Source organism: Mobula birostris, chromosome 15 (genome assembly GCF_030028105.1).
Source record: "Mobula birostris isolate sMobBir1 chromosome 15, sMobBir1.hap1, whole genome shotgun sequence".
Lineage (NCBI taxonomy): Eukaryota > Metazoa > Chordata > Chondrichthyes > Myliobatiformes > Myliobatidae > Mobula > Mobula birostris.
This window is the reverse complement of record NC_092384.1, coordinates 5,330,945-5,355,487: the sequence shown is the minus strand read 5'-3', so window position 1 is coordinate 5,355,487 and position 24,543 is coordinate 5,330,945. Positions and strand designations below refer to the sequence as shown.

The window sequence follows — 24,543 nt, the reverse complement described above, 5'->3', positions numbered from 1 at the left end:
TCCCCTATGGACTCTGTCACTGCCTCTGTAAAGCAGCCAGCATAATCAAAGACCCCAGCCAACCAGGCATTCTCTCATCTTACCTCCCTACTCATCCCCGCTGTAGGAATAATCAGTTTGGGCTTCCCACATATAGGTTTTGCAACACTCTGTTGGTAGTAAGTGCTGATGTGTTTAAATACCAATGAGGATAAAATAGCCATGGTAGTACCATGACAGTTACTGCAATGATATTATAGCCCGGGGTGTTGCAGGCTTCGGAGTTCAATTCCAGCTCTGTTCTGTAAGTAGTCTCTCTACAGCCTTCCCATGGAACGTGCGGATTTCCTCCGGGTGCTTTGCTTTCCTCCCACAGTCCAAATATGTATCGGGTAGGTTATTGTAAACAGTCCTATGATTAAGTTAGGGTTAATCAAGGTTATGGTGTGGCTCGGAGGTCCAGAGCAGCCTCCTCCATGCTATATCACTAAATAAGTAAGATGTAGAAGAAGATTTTCTTCCCAATGACTAAATGGGAACAGCTAGAGATTGAGAACTGCGACAAAAGAATGTGGGAGTTGTGAAATGTAACGAGATGGACATACCTGGTAGCTCAGGCTGGGTACGTCCTTCTTTCACAGTGAAATAAAGAGAATAAGGGTGGTGGGAAAATAGACAAGCCCCGTTTTCAGCCTATCCCAACGGTCACCGCAATTTTAACCTGTTAGAGACAGCCCCCTCCTCCTCTCTCCTTGCAGTGTCTTTTGACCCTTCCCAATTTTGACAAAGAGTCTTTAATCTGAAATATTAACTCTGTTTCTCTTCCAACAGATTCTAACTGACCTGACAAGTGTTTGCAGCTTTTTCTGCATTTTTTTAGATTTCCTGCACCTGCAGGAGGCTTTTGTATTTCCAAAATGCTTAATTTGTATTGGGTAATTGTGAATTTCCTTTTTTTCTTTCAATTGCATGTTCCTGTATGTGACAGGTATTTGACATCCTTCCATTGTTTGGTGTTCTACAAGCCAATGAAAGTCAACAAATGACTTTTACATTTTATGGGCACGTGAACATCAGCAGCAAGGTGAAAGCAGTATGTGAGGTGGAAGGTGGACCAGCGTATGAGATAACCCTGAAAGGAGAGGCATCATTTATCGAGTATGAATTTGACAGAAAAATTATTGACTACGGCCATCAGGTTAGTGCAATAAAGTTATAGTATCCTTATAGAACAGATGGTCATTCAGCTTTGACATCCTTCCCCATTTTCCAATGCCTTTTCCTCCCCCTTTTTCCATTGCCTTTTGCAATGAATTTTCTTTCAGATATTTATCAAGTTTGTCTTTGAATCTGTATCTCCCACATCTTCAGGAAATATGTTCTAGATTATAGCTATTTTCATTACACACATCACCGCGGGATTTATACTAATGATTTCAATTCCTCACTCTGCCCTGTGCTAATGGTATGAGCTTTCAGCTAACTAAGCCCATGCCAATATTGTACACCACAAACAAGCCTCTTCACGACTTTCTTTGCTGCAAGAAAAACAAGCTCAGGTTTTTTTGCTTCATTACCATAACTGAAATCCTTTAGCACTGTAACCATTCCACTACAACTGTTCCAGAAACTGTCAAAAACCTTTACATCTTTTTTAAATTGTGGGGACTAAAATGAGTGGCAGTGTTCTAGTCATGGCCCAACCAGTGTTTCAGAAATGTTTAGCATTATCCCTTGACTTTTGAACTACTTGCCTCTGTTTAGAAAGCTTAGGACCCTTGTTCCAGTTTGTCCTTTGCCCGGAGAAGGCAAATGTGATGGCCAGAATTGAGAGAGAGACCAGAAGGGATGGAATGTCAGGTGCTGGAGCACTGGAAGTTGGTTGGATCAACACTAAGAATAATTTCCTAGGGTTGGGACGGTGAACAGAATTGGTAAATAGGATAGGCATTAGGGAGATGATGTTGGTAAGCAGCAGACTCTGTCCCACACAATCCCCTTGAGTAACTTTTCCACTGATGCTGGGGTCATTAACTTGTATTTCCTGGCTTGTTCTTGCAGCCTTTCCTGAATAAAGGCACAACATTAGCCATCCCCCAGTCTTACGGTACCTCCTCTCTGCCTAACCAAGATACAAAGATCTCTGCCAGAGCCTAATCCATTTCTATCCTTGCTTCCCACAACATTCTAGGATATGTTTGGTCAGGCTCTGGGGTTTATCCACTTTTATGTGCCTCTGGACTGTCAAAACTTTCTCTTTTGTAATGTTGATTTGTTTCAGGACATCACTGTTCTCTTCTCTGAGCTCTCGAGCTTCCATGACCTCCTTCACAGTAAATACAGTTGAGATATATTCATTTAAAACCTGATCCATAGATAATCACATTGATACTTAAGGGTATCTGTTTCTCCTTAATTACGCTTTTCCTTTACTTTATTTGCCAGGTGTATCTCATACCCTATTTTGCCCTCCTGATTTCCTTATTTACTTTACTCCTACATCCCTTATGCCTTTCAAAGTACTTGCTTGAACCCAGCTGCCTAGACCTGACCTATGTCTCTATTTTTCCAACAAGAGCTTCAATAGCCCTCATCATCCAGGGTTCCGTAAACCTGTCAGCTTTCTCCTTCACTCTAAATCAGCCTCCCCGCCACAAAATTCTCTTTACCCTTCTTGCCGCGTCTGTGAAGCAGCCAGCATAATCAAAGACCCCACCCACCCTGGACAATCCCTGTCCTCCCTGCCACACCCCGTCAAATAGAAGATACAAAAGCCTAAACACATGCACCAGGTTCAAGGACAGCTTCTATCCCACTGTAATAAAATTACTGACCAGTCACCGAGTGTGTTAAGAGAAACTCTTGGCTTCGCTGTCTAACTTTTCATGGTCTGGCATTTTACTATCTGTCTGCACTGCACTTTTACTGTAACTGTCACACTTTAATTCTGCATTTCAATGTTCTTTTCCCTTGTACTACCTCAATGCACTGATGTATTGAAATGATCTGTATGAATTGCATGCAAAACTTTTTCTTCTCTGTACCTGGCTACATGTGATAATAATAAATCAATTTAATGAGAACCTGCTGGCTTTGGCTCTCACTATCACTATTTAAAAGCCTTTCACTTGGCTGAGATCCCTTTATCTGTGCACAGCTTCTTCTAATGAACCAACAAGTTTGTCATCAATATTAGCCTTTCCCCAATTTAGGATTTCATATTATAGACCAGTCCTATCTCTTTAACCATTTTAAAACAAATGGAATCATGGTCCCTGTTCTCAAACTGATTCCCCATTGACACTTCAGTCATTTGGCAACGAGGTCAAGTGTTGTCCCCCTCAAGAGAGTTGATGGTGAGGCATGGATTGGATAATGGTACTATTTCTGATCGAGAGTGGATTTAGAGTGGATCAGGCCCTTGTGGCTCATCATGTCCATACTGACCTTTGTGCCCGTCCACACCAATCCCATTTGCTCCCATTATGTTGTATCCTTCTACACCTTCTGTGCTTATATCTGCATACCTCGACTCAGTTTTATCCCCCTAGTTCAGTCACTTCCTACCTACATCCTTGACACTTCACAAGCTCTTGATCTTTTCAATGATTTCAAGTTCCCTGGCTCCGATCATCTCATTTTCACTATAGATGTCCACTCCTTATACTCCCCCAACAGGAATGGCACAAATCTCTCCATTTCTTTCTGGACACCAGACACAGACAGTTCCCCTCCACCACCACTCTCCTCATCTGGCAGAAATGGTCCTCACTTTCAATATTTTCTTTTCTGCTTCTCCCTCCGAACAAAAGGTGTAGCCATGGGTCAGCTATGCCTGCCCTTTTGTCGGCTACGTGGAACAGTCCATGGTCCAAGCCTACACGAGTATCACTCCCCAACTTTTCCTACATCACACCAACAACTGCATTGGTGCTGCTTCCTGCACCATGCTGAGCTCGTTGATTTCAAACTTTGCCTCCAACTGACATCCTGCCCTGAAATTGACCTGATCCATTTCCAACACCTCTCTCCCCTTTCTCAATCTCTCTGCCTCTGTCTCTGGAAACAGATTATCTTCTGATGCCTTTTATAAACCCACTGATTCTTGTAGCTATGTGGACTATACCTCTTCCCTCACTGTTACCTGTAAATATATTTTCCCCTTCTCTCAATTCCTCCATCTGCATCACATCTGCTCCAGGATGAGGTTTTTCATTCCAGAGCTACTGAGATGTCCTCCTTTTTCAAAGAAAGGGGTATCTCTTCCTCCACCATCAATTCTGTCCTCACTAGAATCTCTTCCATTTTGTGTTTGTCTGCCTTCACCTCATCCTTCTGCCACCCCACCGGGGAAAGGGTTCCTCTTACCCTCACTTTTCACACCACCAGCCTCCGCATCCAGCACATAACTCCTCTAACTTCCACTATTTCCAACGGGATTTCACCACCAAGCTCATCATTCCCTTGCCTCCACTTTCTGATTTCCTTAGGGATCACTTCTTATGCAAATTCCTTGTCCATTCGTTTCCCCCCCCACTGATATCCCTCATGGTACTTATCCTTGCATATGGAACAAGTGCCCTATCTGCCCCTACACCTCCTCCCTCACTACCATTCAGTGCCCCAAACAGTCCTTCTAGGTGAGGTGACACTTCACCTGTGAGTCTATTTGGGTCATCTACTGTCTCCGGTGCTCCCGGTGTGGCCTTCTGTATATTGTTGAGACCAGATGTAGATTGGGAGACTGCTTCACCGATCACCTACACTCTGTCCACTAGAAAAAGTAGGATATCCCGGTGGCCATCCATTTTAATTCTACTTTGCATTCCCATTCTAACATGTCAGTCCATGGCCACTTCTGCTGCTGGGATGAGACCACACTCAGGTTGGAGGAACAACATCTTATATTCTATCTGGGTTGCCTCCACCCTGATGGCATGAACATCGATTTATTGAACTTCTGGTAATTGCTCACCTCTCTCCTTCACCATTCCTCATTTCCAATTTTCTCTCTCTCTCACCTTATCTCCTTAGCTGCCCATCACCTCCCTTTGGTATTCCTCCCCCTATCTTTTCCATAGATTCTGCCTGGCTTGCTGAGTTCCTCCAGCATTTTGTGTGTGTTGCTTGGATTTCCTGCATCTGCAGATCTTCTCTTGTTTGTGTCTAGCTAAATACCTCTTGAACATACTGATTGCCTTTATATCTTTCGGTAATCGACATCGCAGCTCTTTACTTCAACCCTCCCTCTCTCCCTGTTTCACCTAAAACCTACTACCTACTGCCTTGTACTTCTTCCTCCCTTCCCCCCACCTTTTTACTTTGACTTCTCATCTTTTCTTTCTCCACTCTCGCTGAAAGGTCTCGGCCCAAAATTTCGACTGTACTCTTTTCCATAGATGCTGCCTGGCCTGCTGAGTTCTTCCAGCTTTTTGTGTGTGTTGTTTGGATTTCCTGCATCTGCAGATATTCTCTTGTTTGTCTGTATCTAAATGCCTCTTGAACATACTGATTGCCTGTGATTCCACCAGCAACTTTGGCAGTGAGGTCCAAATAGTAACCATTTTCTCTGTAAACCTATGCCCGCTTGTTTTTGACACACTCGTTCACCTTCCTCTAACCTATCCAATATCTCCCCATCTCCAGGCAACATCTTGCCTGAGAGGTGACTTGAATCCACTCCAACTTGCCTCCTAGAGCAACAGGATCACAGCAGATGCCATCTCTTTGACTCGCCATTCAATCCTGGACATATGGACAGCAAAGATGCATACATCAAGATGCTCTTTATCGACCTCAGGTTGAATTTCCTCAAAACTAATCAATAATCTCCATGGTATGGTATTTAAATGGATTTCCTCACTTTTCGACCCTATTCGGTTCAGATTGGCAACAACATCTGCTCCACAATCTCCAGCAGGACAGGTGCTCCACAAGGCTGTGTGCTTAACTGCCTTTACACTGCGACTGTGTGGCTAAGCACAGCTCCAATGCCATATTCAAGTTTGCTGATGTCACCAGATCAAGGGTGGTGATACATCAGCATACAGGAGTGAGATTGAAAATTGGGCTGAGTGGTGTCGGAACAACTCAATGTCAGCAAGACCATGGAACTGATTGTAGACTTTAGGAGAGGGAAACAAGAGGTCATCAGAATATCAGAGGTGGAGAAGTTTAACACATTAAAATTCCTGGATGTTAGTATTTCAGAAGATTTGTCCTGGATCCAGCATGTAAGTGCAATTACAAAGAAAGTATGGCAGCACCTCTACTTCCTTAGGGGTCTCCGGAGATTCAGTATGACGTCTAAAACTTTGACAAACTTCTATAGATGCGTGGTGGCGACTATACTGAGACTGCACCATGGCCTGGTATAAAACTGCAATGCCTTTGAATGAAAAATCTTCCAAAAGGTAGTGGATTTGGCCCAGTACATCACGGGTAAAGCCCTCCCAACCACTGAGCACATCTACAGACACACTGTTGTAGCAAAGCAGCAGCCATCATCAAAGATCCTCACCACCCAGGCCATGCTCTTTTCTTGATGCTGTCATTATGTAGAAGGTACAAGAGCCTCAGGACTCACACCACCAGAACAAGAACAGTTACTACTCCTCAACCATCAGGCTCTTGAACAAAAGGAGATAACTACACTCACTTGCCCATCCATTGTGATGTTCCCACAACCAACGAGTTCATTTTAAAGACTTATAATCTTATTGTTTCATGTTCTCATTATGTACTGTTACCTGCATTTGCAGTTTGTCTTCTGCACTCTGGTTAATTTTTCATTGACCCTGTGATAATTATTACTGTTCTATAGATTTGTAGAATATACCCACAGGAAAATCAATCTCACATTGTATATGGTCACATATATCTACTTTGATCATGAAATTTATTTTGAACTTTAAATTTTGGTGAATTTGCACAACTACATCCTTCCAATAGTGTGGTGACCAAAACTGCACATGAGTGTGCCTTAATCAGTGTTTTGTAAACACAAGGAATTCTGCAGCTGCTGGACATCCAGAGCAACACTCAAAAAATGTTGAAGGATGCCCCAGCTCTTTTTGTCTTTGTCCCAACAGGCAAAGGCAAGCATAGCTTTTGCCTTCTTCACTGTCTTATTGAACTTTAAAGGAATGGCTGACTTGGGCCACTACGTTGATCAACATTCCTTATTGCTTATGCCCTACCACTGTATGACTGGCAAAGTCCATCTCCTCAAATTCCACCTGCAAGCCCTGCCTAACTTTCAAACTGATTGACATCCTGCTTTAAGCTTAAACTTTTTTCACTGTCCACCAGATCACCAGCTTTTGTGTAATCCACTGGTTACACAAGATCTAATGATACCTCCAACATTGCAGCGCATTGTCTATTGATGAGGGCTCGAAGACATTAGATTTAATATATTTAGACACATGTGGAAGTGGGGGAAAAGAGCAAAGAACAAGATGGTTGGTGATGCAAAGGAAATGATACTGCAGTGACTAACAGGAGATGAATCCAGGGCAGTGTGAATGTTTGCAACAGAGTAGCAGAGCTTAACAAAGGAAAAGAATCTTGCAAAGAAATTAAGTCATAAACAATACATCAAAGTTGATGATGTATATCACAAACAGCAAAGGTCCCAGTTCTGTTCCGTGCAGGAAATCATTGGTCACGGATTTCCAAAAATTCACCACCTTCTTCCATCACTACCCCTTGCCTCTCAGTTACAATATATTTTCAATCCAATTAGCCAGCTCATTTTGTCTGTAGAGGGTTTGTACTTTCTCCCCCTCTGTTTCCCCCAACATTTCAAAGACTTATGGGTTAGCAGAGTGGGTTCATTGGGCGGGATGGGGCTGTTACAGTGCTGAATCTCTAAATAAATAAATGATATATATCCTAATGCTTTCTGCATCAGAACTGGCCAGTTCGACTATAGGTCATTTTTTTTCTTCTCAGCATTACCATTACCTGATCTGTTGGGCATTTCCTGCAGTTCTGACTTTTATAGCTTTTACAGATATACATTTGCTGATTCACTTTGATCATAAGCAAGTACGAACCAGCTTATTGGCTTGAAAGTGATAACTTCCCTTCTTTTGTTTCCTTTAGTTATTTAACCATGATGCTGTGACTGAAATTACCCTGAAGAATACAGGAAAGGTTGCATTTGACTTCACTGTTTTGAATGCAGCACAGACAGCTGACAAAGAACCTCAGCCGGGAGTACCACTCGTCACTCCTTTCATGGTTAGTGAAATGCTGAATGATTGCCGGGAAAGCTCCTCCTGATAATACCGTAAGCAATTGGTTCATGGTTCCTGGCAGGAGGTATCTCTCTTTACCTTGGTTGTTTGTTTCTTCTGAAAAAGGGTATTCAAGGTAATACTTGCCAATTGAATCGCGGAGTATTCAATTGAATATCTCTCAGCACGAGGTTCAGGAACAGTTATTAACCCTCAACATCAGGTTCCTGAACCAGCATGGATAACTTGACTCACCTCAACACTGATCTGGTTCCACAATCTATGAGCTCAGCTTCAAGAGTTTACAACTCTTGTTTATTATTTTTTTTTATTTACACAGTTTGTCTTCCTTTGCACATTGTTTGTCAGTCTGTGTGTAGTTTTTCACTGATTTTGTTTTATTTCTTTGTCCTGCTGTGAATACCTACAAGAAAACGAATCTCAGGGTAATATATGCAACAAATACATACTTTGACGATAAATTTACTTTGAACTTTGAGAGTAAGTCTGAATTCTAATAAACAATCTATGAATAATTTAATATTGAAATAGGAGATGATGAACAAAATATTGCAGATGGTAGAAACTTCCAATAAAAATAGAAAACACTGGAGACATTCAAGTCAGCCAGAAAATATGGAGAAAGAGACAAAGTTAACATCAGCCTGACATTGTGAAAAGAGACAGTGAGTTAACATCAGCCAGGGGCTGCGAAGAGAGAGACACAGTTAACATCAGCCAGGGGCTGCGAAGAGAGAGACACAGTTAACATCAGCCAGAGGCTGCGAAGAGAGAGACACAGTTAACATCAGCCAGTCGCTGTGAAAAGAGTCACTGAATTAACATCAGTCAGGGACCTTGGGAGGGCGGAGAAGAGAGAGAGGAGAGAGAGGGGAGGGGAGAAGAGGGAAGGGGAAGAGAGGGAGGGGGAGATAGATAGAGAGAGAGAGAGAGAGAGAGAACACACCCACACACATCAGCCAGGGGCTGTGCAGAAAGAGACATCAGACAGTCACTGTGAAAAGAGAAAAGAGACACTGAGTTAGTATCAGCCAGGGGCCGTGGAGAAAGAGAGAGAGAGAGAGTTAACATCAGCCAGGGGCTGTGGGAGAGAGAGAGAGAGAGAGAGAGAGAACATCAGCCAGGGGATGTGGAGAGAGAGGCAGTGAGTTAACGTCAGCCAGGGGATGTGGAGAGAGATTGTTCCACAAAAACTGATACCCAAATAAGAATAACCGTAACAAGTGGATGCTGCAACTATTTGGTTTTGCTTGAACAAGTGGACCCAGACTTGGTAGTTCCTCCGAGACTCACTTTATTGTTAATACAGGGAAGAAAATAGAGAGTTGCGAGAAATGCTTTATATCGTACACTACCTACACCACTAATAGGTAGGGCTAACTTAAGCAACCCCTAGTAGTCTACACCGCTGAGTAGACTTAGCAACGTCTGCGTGGTCCCTGAGGCAGGCGATCGACCGTGGACTGGCTCAGGTGGAGGTCCTTGGTGCTGGTTCAACTGCTCGGCCCGAAGGTGGGACTCAGGCGAGTGGTCTGCGCAAGAAAGAACTTGCTCACCTTTGTAGTCTGTCACCACCTCCCAGTCCAGCTGTAAGGGGCCAAACATCCAATCCGACGTTTATACGACTCTAACCTTTTGGTCGAGTAACCTTCAACAATCGGCCTGTGCCTCCTCAGGGACAATGTGTTCTATTAATCTTACAACCAAACAATGTAAAAAAAAATTCTTTAGAGACAAGGTGATTAATTACTTTTACACAAATTAGCACTTTTAGTATGCTTTCAGGCCATGTTATCAGGTAGACTGGAGTCACATTGCTCTCCCCTTCTCTAGTATCAACGGTCAATTCGCCCAACACGCAGGTAGACCTTCAAAGCAGGACAGACCCACAACTTCCTAACAAATAACCACTTCCTTGCCGTACCCATTTTTCAGCCCCACACATCTCACCCATACATTTACCCATACAGAGACATACAAATATTTCAGCGCAATGACTTTTATTTATTCATTTTGATGTATAGCATGGAATAGGCCCTTCCAGCCTAATCAGCCACACTTCCCAGCCACCAAGCCTCATCACAGGACAGTGTGCAATAACTATTGGACTTATTAACATGAAGCACCTTCAATTACTCCAAAAGACTGAGGTTTGGTAAAATACTGAAAGGCTTTTATTCGCTGTACAATACGACCTCCACAGTGAGTGTCTGCCCCCGGACTGAGGGGGGGAAGGGGCAAGGCGAACACCTTTATACAGGACTCTGTGGGAGGAGCCACAGGGGCAGTCAGCAGAGGGGTGTGTCCAGACAGGTAACCCAGTTACAACATATATACATGGTTTACCACATTCACCCCTCCTTTTTTAAAAAGAGTCCCGCGGGGTGAAGTGACTGACAATATTTACAAGAAGTATATTTACAGGTTAAGTCTATCGGGTGGTTGAGTCCGTCACTGTGATCTACATAGCACCGGCGGTGATTGCACCGGCGATGGCGGTTGTGCTGGCTCCGGCCTGACTTCAGGTGCCAGCACGTTAGGCGTCGGTAATCCCTCGTGCGTGTGCGTCGCGCCCAGTATGGGAGTGTCGTGTGGTGTCTGTATAGGGTTTGGGGTGCACGGTGTCTTGTAGGTACATACATTGGTGGGTACGGGGTCAATAGTCACCACGGAGTGTTCAGGGTAGGGGCCCGGAGCTCCTGCGGGCGCCAGGTCGCGGATGGAGACCGTGTCCTCCCGCCCATCAGGTAAAACCATGTAGGCATACTGGGGGTTTGCATGAAGTAAGTGAACCCTCTCGACTATCGGGGAGTATTTATTGCTCCTCGCATGTTTCCGGAGCAGCACTGGCCCCGGGGACATCAGCCAAGATGGTAGGGTGGTTCCAGTGGTTGATTTTCTGGGAAAAGAAAAGAGCCGCTCATGAGGGGTGGCATTGGTGGCCGTGCATAACAGGGAGCGGATGGAGTGGAGTGCCTCGGGAAGGACCTCCTGCCAGCGGGAGACCGGCAGTCCCTTTGACCTGAGGGCTAAGAGTGTGGCTTTCCACACTGTGCCATTCTCCTTCTCTACCTGTCCATGCTCGTGGTCCTACTGGTTGCAATTCCCCTAGCCAGTAGATATTGGCGCAGCTCGTCACTCATAAACGAGGACCCTCTGTCACTGTGGATATAGCATGGGTATCCGAACAGAGTGAAGAGCTTGCGCAGGGCTTTTATACCTGACGTGGTAATGGTGTCGGGGCAGGGGATGGCACTCGTCAATAACGTTAAGAAAGTACACATTGCGGTCGGTGGAGGGAAGGGGGCCCTTAAAGTCAACACTCAGTCGCTCAAAGGGGCGGATGGCCTTGATGAGTGGTGCCTTTTTGGGTCGGTAGAAGTGCGGTTTGCACTCTGCGCAGACTTGGCAGTCCCTGGTCATCATCCTGATCTCCTCAAGGGAGTAAGGCAGGTTCCGGGCTTTCACAAAGTGGAAAAGCCGGGTGACTCCCGGGTGGCAAAGGTCTACATGTAGGGCGTATAGCCGGTCGATCTGCCCGCTGGCGCACGTTCCCCAGGATAGGGCATCGGAGGGCTCGTTGAGCTTCCCAGGCCTGTACATGATGTCATAGTTGTAGGTGGAGAGTTCGATTCTCCACCTCAGAATTTTATCATTTTTGATTTTGCTCCGCTGCTGATTATTAAACATGAATGCGACTGAGCGCTGGTCAGTTAGCAGGGTGAACCTTTTGCTGGCAAGATAGTGCCTCCAGTGCCTTATAGCTTCCACTATGGCCTGGGCCTCTTTCTCTACCGCAGAGTGCCGAATTTCAGGGCCTTGAAGGGTACGGGAGAAGAACGCCACTGGTCTTCCTGCCTGGTTGAGGGTAGCAGCCAGCGCAAAGTCAGAGGCGTCACTCTCTACTTGGAAGGGAATGGCCTCATCCACCGCATGCATTGCTGCTTTGGCAATGTCCCCTTTTATGCGGTTGAAGGCCGCGTGGGCCTCGGCAGAGAGGGGGAATGTGGTGGACTTGACCAGGGGGCGGGCCTTGTCTGCATAGTTAGAGACCCATTGGGCGTAATATGAAAAGAAGCCCAGGCACCTTTTCAGGGCTCTGAGGGTATTGGGAAGAGGGAGTTCCAACAGGGGGTGCATACGGTCGGGGTCAGGGCCAATGACTCCATTCTCTACGACACACCCAAGGATAGCAAGTCGGGTGGTCCCAAATACACACTTGTCCTTGTTATAGGTGAGGTTGAAAGATTTGGCCGCTTGGAGAAATTTTTGGAGGTTGTTGTCGTGATCCTGCTGGTCGTGACCGCAGATGGTGATGTTATCCAGATATGGGAACGTGGCCTTCAGTTGGCACTGGTCCACCATCCGGTCCATTGCCCTCTGGAAGACAGATACACCATTCGTGACACCAAAGGGGACTCGCAGGAATTGATAAAGCCTGCCGTCTGCCTCGAAGGCAGTGTAAGGGCGGTCCTCCCGGCGGATGGGGAGCTGATGGTAAGCGGATTTTAGGTCTATGGTCGAGTACACCTTGTACTGTGCTATCTGATTGACCATATCCGCGATGCGGGTTAGAGGGTATGCGTCGAGCTGCATGAACCTATTGATGGTCTGGCTATAGTCCGCGACCATCCTATTCTTCTCCCCGTTCCGAACAACCACCACCTGGGCCCTCCAATGACTTGTGCTTGCCTCAATGACCCCCTCCCTGAGCAACCGCTGCACCTTCGACTTAATGAAAGCTCTGTCCCCCGCGCTGTACCTCCTGCTTTTAGTTGCCACGGGTTCTTCATTGTCACGCTTTTCAGGTGGCTCTGGAAGTCCAACCCCAACAGCACAGGGGCACACAGTTGAGGCAAGACCAGTAACGTAAAGTCCCGATGTTCTGTGCCCTGCACCACTAGCGTCGCTACACAACCCCCACGGATGTCTGTTGTATGCGACCCGGAGGCCATGGTGACCCTCCGACTTACCGGCCGTATCATGAATCCACAATGCTGCACCGTGGCCGGGTGGATAAAACTCTCCGTGCTGCCTGTGTCAAACAGGCAGCTTGTCCTGTGCCCCTCCACCAGGATGTCCATCATTGACCTTGCGAGCTGGTGGGGAGCGCTTTGGTCGAGGGTCATGGAAGCCAGGGTGGGGTCGCTGTCTTGGTCCGGCGTGGTGGGGTGTCCCGTGAGCACCTGTTGGTCGTAGGCGGTGGGAGGTTGCACCGACCAAGATGGCCGCCCCCATGTCTCGCACGTGGTGGTGGCGTGCAGGGAAGATGGCAGCAGGCAAGATGGCGACCCCCATGTCTCGCACGTGGTGGCGGCGTGCAGGGAAGATGGCGACCCCCATGTCTTGCACATGGTGCTGCTCGATCCCGCTCGCGGTTTTGACTTACAGACCTTGGCGAAGTGGCCCTTCTTTCCGCAGCTGGAACAGGTAGCTTGTCGGGCCGCGCAGCGTTTCCGGGGGTGCTTCTCCAGTCCACAGAAATAGCACTTCGCGGACTCACGACTGGCTGCAACTGAGGTCGATTCACCGGCAGGTTGCGGGGTCTGCGGCCCCCACGAGGCCATCGGGGGATCGCGTGCCTGGAGAGCCTCGGAGTTATGCAGAGCGGCCTCCAACGTATCAGCCAGCTCGATCGCTGAACTTCGGGTAAGATCGTCTTTTTCCAGCAGCCGCTGGCGCACGTACACTGACCTGGTCCCCGTGACGAAGGCGTCTCTCACTAGGAGTTCTGCATGCTGCGCCGCCGTCAGCTCCTGGCAATTGCAGGCCCACACGAGTGTCTGTAGGGCCCGGACAAACTCAGCACTCGATTCCCCGGGGCGTTGTTGCTGTGTCGCTAAACGGTGCTGAGCATAGACACTGTTTATCGGCTGCAGGTATTGTCTTTTGAGTGCGTTCATCGCGCCGTCGTAGTTCGGCTGGTCTCTGATCAGCGAATAGACCCGTGGACTGACCCTGGAGAGTAGAACTCTGCACTTCGCTACGGGGTCGGTCGCTTTAATCTCCTCTAGATACGCTTCGAAGCAGGCCAGCCAGAGTTCGAAAGTGTTTCCAGCTTCAGGTGTTTGCAGATTGAGGTCTAATTTTTCTGGTCTCAGGGCCTGTTCCATGTTTTAAAACGTACAGCGAATAAAATTGAAGCACCTTCAATTACTCCAAAAGACTGAGGTTTGGTAAAATACTGAAAGGCTTTTATTCGCTGTACAATACGACCTCCACAGTGAGTGTCTGCCCCTGGACTGAGGGGAAGGGGCAAGGCGAGCACCTTTATACAGGACTCTGTGGGAGGAGCCACAGGGGCAGTCAGCAGAGGGGTGTGTCCAGACAGGTAACCGAGTTACAACACATATACATGGTTTACCACATAACAGGTGTGTCGGAGGAAACTGGAGCACCTGGAGGAAGGAGGAAACCCATGTGCTCATGGGAAGAACATGCACATTTCTTACAGACAGCATCGGAACTGAACTCTGGATTCTGACTTCCGAGCTGTAATAACATGGCACTAACTGCTGTGCTACAGTGGTGCCTTGTTAATTGGGGCTGGACAATGTTAGAGATTTAATGTATTTTAGACAAATATAAACGCACGGAAAGGAGGAAAGAACAAGGCAGTTAATGGTGCAAAGGAATTGATAATGGGCTAGGTAAGAAATGAGCCGAAGGTTACTGTGAATGCTTACATCAGAATAGTAGACCTGGGCAAGTGAAGGGACTCTGGTAAAGCTCTGGCAGCCAGCTGAACCAACTACACCAACTACACAGTACAGACTTCATTCTGCCAGTTCTGTAACAGTCCTTGTGCATTCACTGCGACTCGAGAGCAATCAAGAATTTGCATTCCATGAGCATAATACATGTGTAGAATACCAATGCAAGTTAATTTAGGGAGCTAATAGCAGCAGAATATGCTGAAGATTTGAATGTCAATATTACACATGAGAGTTACTACACCATGATAATGTGTAGAGATTTGATACACTTTAATATAATAGACTTCGACATTTGTTGTGGGATGCAGGTTGGAATTTATTTGGACTTCCAACTATAACATTAAACTGGGTTGCTTCTATGGTAGCCATTGTGTTTTTTCCCCCTTGAGAATTGGTTAAAAGGTTCCTCACTGAATTGCCCTGCAGCTGCATACTTAAGGATGTGATAGCTCACCTCCAGTACAAGTGGCCATAGTAGGGCGAGTTTGATGCTGCACAGGGAATGAATAGCCTTTAGCTATTCTGAACTTAACCAAAATTCAAAAGGTGAGGATGACATTAGGAAGAATAAATAATGTGGAAGACATAGATCAGATCATGATGTCCTTCTCTGTTTTCCCCTCTCAAATCTGTATACTCTTCAATCAACTTCATTGGTAACTCATTACATATCTCTACTACCTTCAGAGTTTTCAGATTCCTAACCTCTGACGTGTGCCCTGGTACTTAAACATTTCCTAAAGTCACCTATTTTTAATATTTAATATTTGGAATGTTTAATAATAATACAATGCTGTTTTGTTTTCACTAACATAGCATTTTATTTCTTCATATTACTGTTATCTTTAGGGTTGCATTGAAGCAAATGCTGAGCAGCAGTTGCAGGTTACTTATTTACCTGGAGTACCTGAGATCTTTTCTAAGAGCTTTGAGATTCAGGTTTCCCATTTTGAACCTGACAGCATCGCTGTGAAAGGAGAGGGGACTTTCCCCAGGATCTACCTGGATCTACCCCGATGCATAAAAGGTATGGCTGCAAGTTGAGTGGAAACTAAGAGCGGTTGTTCATGCGTGGCTTTTAGCAGGCTTTCGAAGGAAGGGTTTCTGAAGCTGAACAGTTGTCCCTCAATGAAGACATGTACAAGTTAAAAAGCAAGGATACCATTGTTAAACAAAACTGGTGAGAAACTGAGAGCATTCAAACTCAATAAGGATGGAATGAAGGGTGCATAATGCTGTTTTACAGTGGAACGCTGGGGGTGCTCAGCTGCACGTTAGTTGAGGCTTGTAAGGATTGGAGTGGAAGAGAGAGGGAGAAATCAGTGCCAGGTGAGACACAACCAAATTCATTTACAATAAACAGCAGGGAGGTGCCTAATTGAAAGGGGGTAGGCATTCAGTTTTGAAAAGTTTATAACTATGACCTTGGAGCTGATTATTGGGCACCAGTTAGCAACTACAGAATTAGCCCTGGAGTCAATAATAGCAGTGATGAGGTAGCAATCAGACAAACCCATCCTACCCACCCAAACAGTTCTGTGTCACTCCCTTTAGTCTGCATCCACTCCTTCCATCCGAACCGTTCTCCATGATTCGCTCCTGTCTGCACCCACGCCTCCCTCCAAACACAGTAGGAGGAAGGAGCTGCAGTCCAAGACTGAGACATGCACATAAAGTGATGCTGTGAGCTTGGAGAAGTTTGTTAGGATGGGCAGGAGTGGGTACAGAGTAACGTGAGTCATGGACAACAGTGTTCGGATGGGCAGGGGTGGGTACAGAGTAACGTGAGTCATGGAGATCAGTGTTCAGGCGGGCAAGAGTGGGTACAGAGTAACGTGAGTCATGGAGAACTGTATTCGGATCAGCAGGAGTGGGTACAGAGTAACGTGAGTCATGGAGATCAGTGTTCGGATGGGCAGGAGTGGGTGCAGACTAACGTGAGTCACAGAGAATAGTGTTCGGAGGGGCAGGAGTGGGTACAGACTAGCGTGAATCACGGAGAACAGTGTTCGGGTGGGCAGGAGTGGGTACAGACTAACGTGAGTCATGGAGATCAGTGTTCGGGTGGGCAGGAGTGGGTACAGACTAACGTGAGTCATGGAGAACTGTGTTCCGATGGGCAGGAGTGGTTACAGACTAACGTGAGTCATGGGGAACAGTGTTCCGATGGGCAGGAGTGGGTACAGAGTAACGTGAGTCATGGACAACAGTGTTAGGACGGGCAGGAGTGGCTACAGACTAACGTGAGTCATGGACAACAGTGTTAGGACGGGCAGGAGTGGGTACAGACTAACGTGAGTCATGGAGATCAGTGTTCAGGCGGGCAGGTGTGGGTACAGACTAACGTGAGTCATGGAGATCAGTGTTCGGATGGGCAGGAGTGGGTACAGACTAACGTGAGTCATGGAGATCAGTGTTCGGATGAGCAGGAGTGGCTACAGACTAACGTGAATAATGGACAACAGTATTCGGCTGGGCAGGAGTGGGTACAGACTAACGTGAGTCATGGAGAACTGTGTTCAGGTGGGCAGGAGTGGGTACAGACTAACGTGTGTCATGGAGAACAGTGTTCGGATGGGCAGGAGTGAGTAGAGACTAACGTGAGTCATGGACAACTGTATTCGGATGGGCAGGAGTGGGTACAGACTAACGTGAGTCATGGAGATCAGTGTTCGGATGAGCAGGAGTGGGTACAGACTAACGTGAGTCATGGAGATCAGTGTTCAGATGGGCAGGAGTGGGTACAGACTAATGTGAGTCATGGAGAACTGTGTTCAGATGGGCAGGAGTAGGTACAGACTAACGTGAGTCATGGACAACAGTGTTCGGATGGGCAGGAGTGGGTACAGACTAACGTGAGTCATGGAGATCAGTGTTCGGATGGGCAGGAGTGGGTACAGACTAACGTGAGTCATGGAGAACAGTGTTCGGATGGGCAGGACTGGGTACAGACTGACATGAGTCATGGAGAACAGTATTCGGATGGGCGGGAGTGGGTACAGACTAACGTGAGTCATGGAAAACCGTGTTCAGACGGGCAGGAGTGGGTACAGACTAACGTGAGTAATGGAGATCAGTATTCGGATAGGCAGGAGTGGGTACAGACTAACGTGAGTCACGGAGAACAGTATTCGGATGGGCAGGAGTGGGTACAGACTAACGTGAGTCATGGATAACAGTGTTCAGATGGGCAGGAGTGGGTACAGACTAACGTGAGTAATGGAGATCAGTGTTCGGAGGGGCAGGAGTGGGTACAGACTAACGTGAGTCATGGAGAACAGTGTTCGGCTGGGCAGGAGTGGGTACAGACTAACGTGAGTCATGGAGAACTGTGTTCAGACGGGCAAGAGTGGGTACAGATTAACGTGAGTCATGGAGAACAGTTCAGATGGGCAAGAGTGGGTACAGACTAACATGAGTCCTGGAGAGCAGTGTTCGGATGGGCAGGAGTGGGCGCAGACTAACATGAGTCACGGAGAACAGTGTTCTGTCGGGCAGGAGTGGCTACAGACTAACGTGAATCATGGAGATCAGTGTTCGGATGGGCAGGAGTGGGTACAGAGTAACGTGAGTCATGGAGATCAGTGTTCGGATGGGCAGGAGTGGGTGCAGACTAACGTGAGTCACAGAGAATAGTGTTCGGAGGGGCAGGAGTGGGTACAGACTAGCGTGAATCACGGAGAACAGTGTTCGGGTGGGCAGGAGTGGGTACAGACTAACGTGAGTCATGGAGATCAGTGTTCGGGTGGGCAGGGGTGGGTACAGACTAACGTGAGTCATGGAGAACTGTGTTCCGATGGGCAGGAGTGGTTACAGACTAACGTGAGTCATGGGGAACAGTGTTCCGATGGGCAGGAGTGGGTACAGAGTAACGTGAGTCATGGACAACAGTGTTAGGACGGGCAGGAGTGGGTACAGACTAACGTGAGTCATGGAGATCAGTGTTCAGGCGGGCAGGAGTGGGTACAGACTAACGTGAGTCACGGAGAACAGTATTCGGAGGGGCAGGAGTGGGTACAGACTAACGTGAGTCACGGAGAACAGTATTCGGATAGGCAGGAGTGGGTACAGACTAACGTGAGTCAAGGAGAACAGTATTCGGATGGGCAGGAGTGGGTACAGACTAACGTGAGTCATGGATAACAGTGTTCAGATGGGCAGGAGTGGGTACAGACTAACGTGAGTCATGGATAACAGTGTTCAGATGGGCAGGAGTGGGTACAGACTAACGTGAGTAATGGAGATCAGTATTCGGAGGGGCAGGAGTGGGTACAGACTAACGTGAGTCATGGAGAACAGTGTTCGGCTGGGCAGGAGTGGGTACAGACTAACGTGAGTCATGGAGAACTGTGTTCAGACGGGCAAGAGTGGGTACAGATTAACGTGAGTCATGGAGAACATTTCAGATGGGCAAGAGTGGGTACAGACTAACATGAGTCCTGGAGAGCAGTGTTCGGATGGGCAGGAGTGGGCGCAGACTAACATGAGTCACGGAGAACAGTGTTCTGTCGGGCAGGAGTGGCTACAGACTAACGTGAATCATGGAGATCAGTGTTCGGATGGGCAGGAGTGGGTACAGAGTAACGTGAGTCATGGAGATCAGTGTTCGGATGGGCAGGAGTAGGTGCAGACTAACGTGAGTCACAGAGAATAGTGTTCGGAGGGGCAGGAGTGGGTACAGACTAGCGTGAATCACGGAGAACAGTGTTCGGGTGGGCAGGAGTGGGTACAGACTAACGTGAGTCACGGAGAACAGTGTTCGGGTGGGCAGGAGTGGGTACAGACTAACGTGAGTCATGGAGATCAGTGTTCGGATGGGCAGGAGTGGGTACAGACTAACGTGAGTCATGGAGATCAGTGTTCGGATGAGCAGGAGTGGCTACAGACTAACGTGAATAATGGACAACAGTATTCGGCTGGGCAGGAGTGGGTACAGACTAACGTGAGTCATGGAGAACTGTGTTCAGGTGGGCAGGAGTGGGTACAGACTAACGTGTGTCATGGAGAACAGTGTTCGGATGGGCAGGAGTGAGTAGAGACTAACGTGAGTCATGGACAACTGTATTCGGATGGGCAGGAGTGGGTACAGACTAACGTGAGTCATGGAGAACTGTATTCGGATGGGCAGGAGTGGGTACAGACTAACGTGAGTCATGGAGATCAGTGTTCGGATGGGCAGGAGTGGGTACAGACTAACGTGAGTCATGGAGAACAGTGTTCGGAGGGGCAGGAGTGGGTACAGACTAACATGAGTCATGGAGAACAGTGTTCGGAAGGGCAGGAGTAGGTACAGACTAACGTGAATAATGGACAACAGTGTTCGGATGGGCAGGACTGGGTACAGACTGACATGAGTCATGGAGAACAGTATTCGGATGGGCGGGAGTGGTTACAGACTAACGTGAGTCATGGAGAACTATGTTCAGATGGGCAGGAGTGGGTACAGAGTAACGTGAGTCATGGAGAACAGTATTCGGATGGGCGGGAGTGGTTACAGACTAACGTGAGTCATGGAGAACTATGTTCAGATGGGCAGGAGTGGGTACAGACTAACGTGAGTAATGGAGATCAGTATTCGGAGGGGCAGGAGTGGGTACAGACTAACGTGAGTCATGGAGATCAGTGTTCAGATGGGCAGCAGTGGGTACAGACTAACGTGAGTCAAGGAGAACAGTATTCGGATGGGCAGGAGTGGGTACAGACTAACGTGAGTCATGGATAACAGTGTTCAGATGGGCAGGAGTGGGTACAGACTAACGTGAGTAATGGAGATCAGTATTCGGAGGGGCAGGAGTGGGTACAGACTAACGTGAGTCATGGAGAACAGTGTTCGGCTGGGCAGGAGTGGGTACAGACTAACGTGAGTCATGGAGAACTGTGTTCAGACGGGCAAGAGTGGGTACAGACTAACGTGAGTCATGGAGAACTGTATTCGGATGGGCAGGAGTGGGTACAGATTAACGTGAGTCATGGAGAACAGTTCAGATGGGCAAGAGTGGGTACAGACTAACATGAGTCCTGGAGAGCAGTGTTCGGATGGGCAGGAGTGGGCGCAGACTAACATGAGTCACGGAGAACAGTGTTCTGTCGGGCAGGAGTGGCTACAGACTAACGTGAATCATGGAGATCAGTGTTCGGATGGGCAGGAGTGGGTACAGACTAACGTGAGTCATGGAGAACTGTGTTCAGACAGGCAGGAGTGGGTACAGACTAACGTGAGTCATGGAGAACAGTGTTCGGATGGGCAGGAGTGGGTATAGACTAACGTGGGTCATGGAGAACTGTGTTCAGATGGGCAGGAGTGGTTACAGACTAACGTGAGTCATGGAGAACTGTGTTCAGATGGGCAGGAGCGGGTACAGACTAACGTGAGTCATGGAGAACTGTGTTTAGATGGGCAGGAGTGGGTACAGACTAACGTGAATCACGGAGAACAGTGTTCTGATGGGCAGGAGTGGGTACAGACTAACGTGAGTCATGGAGAACAGTGTTCGGAGGGGCAGGAGTGGGTACAGACTAACGTGAGTCATGGAGATCAGTGTTCAGATGGGCAGCAGTGGGTAAAGACTAACGTGAGTCAAGGAGAACAGTATTCGGATGGGCAGGAGTGGGTACAGACTAAAGTGAGTCATGGAGATCAGTGTTCAGGCGGGCAAGAGTGGGTACAGAGTAACGTGAGTCATGGAGAACTGTATTCGGATGAGCAGGAGTGGGTACAGAGTAACGTGAGTCATGGAGACCAGTGTTCGGATGGGCAGGAGTGGGTGCAGACTAACGTGAATCACAGAGAATAGTGTTCGGAGGGGCAGGAGTGGGTACAGACTAACGTGAATCACGGAGAACAGTGTTCAGGTGGGCAGGAGTGGGTACAGAGTAACGTGAGTCATGGACAACAGTGTTAGGACGGGCAGGAGTGGGTACAGACTAACGTGAGTCATGGAGATCAGTGTTCAGGCGGGCAGGTGTGGGTACAGACTAACGTGAGTCATGGAGATCAGTGTTCAGGCGGGCAGGTGTGGGTACAGACTAACGTGAGTCATGGAGATCAGTGTTCGGATGGGCAGGAGTGGGTACAGACTAACGTGAGTCATGGAGATCAGTGTTCGGATGAGCAGGAGTGGCTACAGACTAACGTGAATAATGGACAACAGTATTCGGCTGGGCAGGAGTGGGTACAGACTAACGTGAGTCATGGAGAACTGTGTTCAGGTGGGCAGGAGTGGGTACAGACTAACGTGAGTCATGGAGAACAGTGTTCGGATGGGCAGGAGTGAGTAGAGACTAACGTGAGTCATGGACAACTGTATTCGGATGGGCAGGAGTGGGTACAGACTAACGTGAGTCATGGAGATCAGTGTTCGGATGAGCAGGAGTGGGTACAGACTAACGTGAGTCATGGAGAACAGTATTCCGATGGGCAGGAGTGGGTGCAGACTAATGTGAGTCATGGAGAACTGTGTTCAGATGGGCAGGAGTAGGTACAGACTAACGTGAGTCATGGACAAAAGTGTTGGGATGGGCAGGAATGGGTACAGACTAACGTGAGTCATGGAGAACAGTGTTCGGAGGGGCAGGAGTGGGTACAGACTAACATGAGTCATGGAGAACAGTGTTCGGAAGGGCAGGAGTAGGTACAGACTAACGTGAGTCATGGGGAACAGTGTTCGGATGGGCAGGAGTGGGTACAGACTAACGTGAGTCATGGAGATCAGTGTTCGGATGGGCAGGAGTGGGTACAGACTAATGTGAGTCATGGAGAACTGTGTTCAGATGGGCAGGAGTGGGTACAGACTAACGTGAGTCATGGAGAACAGTGTTCGGAAGGGCAGGAGTAGGTACAGACTAATGTGAGTCATGAAGATCAGTGTTCGGATGGGCAGGAGTGGGTACAGACTAACGTGAATAATGGACAATAGTGTTCGGATGGGCAGGACTGGGTACAGACTGACATGATTCATGGAGAACAGTATTCGGATGGGCGGGAGTGGGTACAGACTAACGTGAGTCACGGAGAACAGTATTCGGATGGGCAGGAGTGGGTACAGACTAACGTGAGTAATGGAGATCAGTATTCGGATGGGCAGGAGTGGGTACAGTCTAACGTGAGTCATGGAGATCAGTGTTCGGATGGGCAGGAGTGGGTGCAGACTAACGTGAGTCACAGAGAATAGTGTTCGGAGGGGCAGGAGTGGGTACAGACTAACGTAAATCACGGAGAACAGTGTTCGGGTGGGCAGGAGTGGGTACAGACTAACGTGAGTCATGGAGATCAGTGTTCGGGTGGGCAGGAGTGGGTACAGACTAACGTAAGTCATGGAGAACTGTGTTCCGATGGGCAGGAGTGGTTACAGACTAACGTGAGTCATGGGGAACAGTGTTCCGATGGGCAGGAGTGGGTACAGAGTAACGTGAGTCATGGACAACAGTGTTAGGACGGGCAGGAGTGGGTACAGACTAACGTGAGTCATGGAGATCAGTGTTCGGAAGGGCAGGAGTAGGTACAGACTAACGTGAGTCATGGAGATCAGTGTTCGGATGGGCAGGAGTGGGTACAGACTAACGTGAGTCATGGAGATCAGTGTTCGGATGAGCAGGAGTGGCTACAGACTAACGTGAATAATGGACAACAGTATTCGGCTGGGCAGGAGTGGGTACAGACTAACGTGAGTCACGGAGAACTGTGTTCAGGTGGGCAGGAGTGGGTACAGACTAACGTGAGTCATGGAGAACAGTGTTCGGATGGGCAGGAGTGATTACAGACTAACGTGAGTCATGGAGATCAGTGTTCGGATGAGCAGGAGTGGGTACAGACTAACGTGAGTCATGGAGAACTGTGTTCAGATGGGCAGGAGTGGGTACAGACTAATGTGAGTCATGGAGAACTGTGTTCAGATGGGCAGGAGTAGGTACAGACTAACGTGAGTCATGGACAACAGTGTTCGGATGGGCAGGAGTGTGTACAGACTAACGTGAGTCATGGAGATCAGTGTTCGGATGGGCAGGAGTGGGTACAGACTAACGTGAGTCATGGAGAACAGTGTTCGGAGGGGCAGGAGTGGGTACAGACTAACATGAGTCATGGAGAACAGTGTTCGGAAGGGCAGGAGTAGGTACAGACTAACGTGAGTCATGGGGAACAGTGTTCAGATGGGCAGGAGTGGGTACAGACTAACGTGAGTAATGGAGATCAGTATTCAGACGGGCAAGAGTGGGTACAGACTAACGTGAGTCATGGTGAACTGTATTCGGATGGGCAGGAGTGGGTACAGATTAACGTGAGTCATGGAGAACTGTTCAGATGGGCAAGAGTGGGTACAGACTAACATGAGTCCTGGAGAGCAGTGTTCGGATGGGCAGGAGTGGGCGCAGACTAACATGAGTCACGGAGAACAGTGTTCTGTTGGGCAGGAGTGGCGACAGACTAACGTGAATCATGGAGATCAGTGTTCGGATGGGCAGGAGTGGGTACAGACTAACGTGAGTCATGGAGATCAGTGTTCGGATGGGCAGGAGTGGGTACAGACTAACGTGAGTCATGGATAACAGTGTTCAGATGGGCAGGAGTGGGTACAGACTAACGTGAG

The 24,543-nt window shown here is 48.0% G+C and overlaps 1 protein-coding gene across 9 annotated transcripts in view; it reads left to right on the top strand.

Annotated features, from left to right (window-relative positions):
- Window positions 1–24,543, top strand: part of hydin (HYDIN axonemal central pair apparatus protein) — a 981,559-nt gene that overhangs the window by 508,995 nt on the left and 448,021 nt on the right. For all 9 annotated transcript variants that reach the window (XM_072279252.1, XM_072279251.1, XM_072279249.1 and 6 more), the window contains 3 exons: window positions 968–1,177; window positions 8,089–8,226; window positions 15,809–15,986. In XM_072279252.1, coding sequence (XP_072135353.1) covers window positions 968–1,177; window positions 8,089–8,226; window positions 15,809–15,986 — 526 coding nt within the window. The remainder of the gene's footprint in view (window positions 1–967; window positions 1,178–8,088; window positions 8,227–15,808; window positions 15,987–24,543) is intronic.